The sequence below is a fragment of the Lactuca serriola genome, chromosome 8, assembly GCF_051521515.1.
Source record: "Lactuca serriola cultivar US96UC23 chromosome 8, Lser_US96UC23_V15, whole genome shotgun sequence".
NCBI lineage: Eukaryota > Viridiplantae > Streptophyta > Magnoliopsida > Asterales > Asteraceae > Lactuca > Lactuca serriola.
In genome coordinates, this window is record NC_136415.1 from 280,910,179 (window position 1) to 280,911,364 (window position 1,186).

Genomic DNA, 1,186 nt, shown 5'->3' on the forward strand with positions numbered 1-1,186 from the left:
TCGTGGTATAAACATATTTTCAAACTGCAAAACACTTTTTCGCTTCATGTGATTATTATTGTTATGTGTATGCAATAAAGTTTAAGTTGTAATATAACCTATTTACTAATAGTTTTCTCTGGTATTAGGTGGTCAAAAATAGCAGCTCAATTCCCAGGCCGTACTGATAACGAGATCAAAAACCATTGGAATACCCGAATCAAGAAGAAGATGAAGTTCTTGGGATTAGACCATCGTACACATACCCCAATTGAGCAACATCATGATACAGACATGACTATCAAAAGGGAGAACGGCGAATCCACTTCTTCTAATAACATTTTCAGTAACTACAAGATCAAAGACGAAAAAACAAACATCATAACCGATAAAACTTCAACAACAATGGAAGACATTGGATTGATGATGATGTCACATAATCATCAACTTGAATCTTTGAACACTTCATTTGAATTAGAATTGCCACAAAACTGGATTGATAGCCCAGGATTTCATTGGGATGTGTTCAATGATCCAAGGCTAGGGTTTCATTGATTCCAGAAAACATGTAATTTATTGTTCTTAAATAATATATTGTTTAGACATTAGACTTATTATTTAATTATTGTTTGATGTTCAAAAACAAAATTAAGAATCATCATAAACTATAATTAATGTTACATGTATTTTGAAATTAAAATGAAGTGTTTTGATTATATTTTATCTTAAATGTGTTATTGGTAAAGCTCAAAACCCATTAACAACAATGAAACGAGTCAAATTTACCCATCGTGGTTATTAAATTAAGGGAAATCTCTATAATAGTCCTAATATTTTACTCTTGTTGTGATATGTGCTCGAGGCTTAATTCCGTCTCGTGGTGGTTCTGACTGGGTTAAGCCATGTAATCACAATAATGAAGAAGTAACGTTAGTGGACGTCCGGATGGTAGTACATAGACGAAACTCCAATGGTTTAGTTAGTATGAGTGTATGTGTGAGAATATGGAGATTAGGGTTTTGGTAAGAAGAAAGCGACCCCTTCCTCTGGAGGAGAAGGATCCATTTTTAGACATATCTTCTTCTGAGCATGATCCCAACAATATCATTTGTCCCGTCTAGGCCGACAGGACATGGAGGAGTCCCATTAGTGGATCATAGACCACTAGTGATCATCTGCTATTGGTGTAGAGGAGACAAAGGGCAAC

At 34.7% G+C, this 1,186-nt stretch overlaps 1 protein-coding gene across 1 annotated transcript in view; it reads left to right on the top strand.

Moving 5' to 3' along the window:
• Nucleotides 1-702, top strand: part of LOC145068462 (myb-related protein 315-like) — a 3,944-nt gene extending 3,242 nt beyond the window's left edge. Inside the window, exon 3 of the mRNA XM_079015430.1 lies at nucleotides 129-702. Coding sequence (XP_078871556.1) covers nucleotides 129-534 — 406 coding nt within the window. The 3' untranslated portion in view covers nucleotides 535-702. The remainder of the gene's footprint in view (nucleotides 1-128) is intronic.
• The last annotated feature ends 484 nt before the right edge of the window (nucleotides 703-1,186 follow it).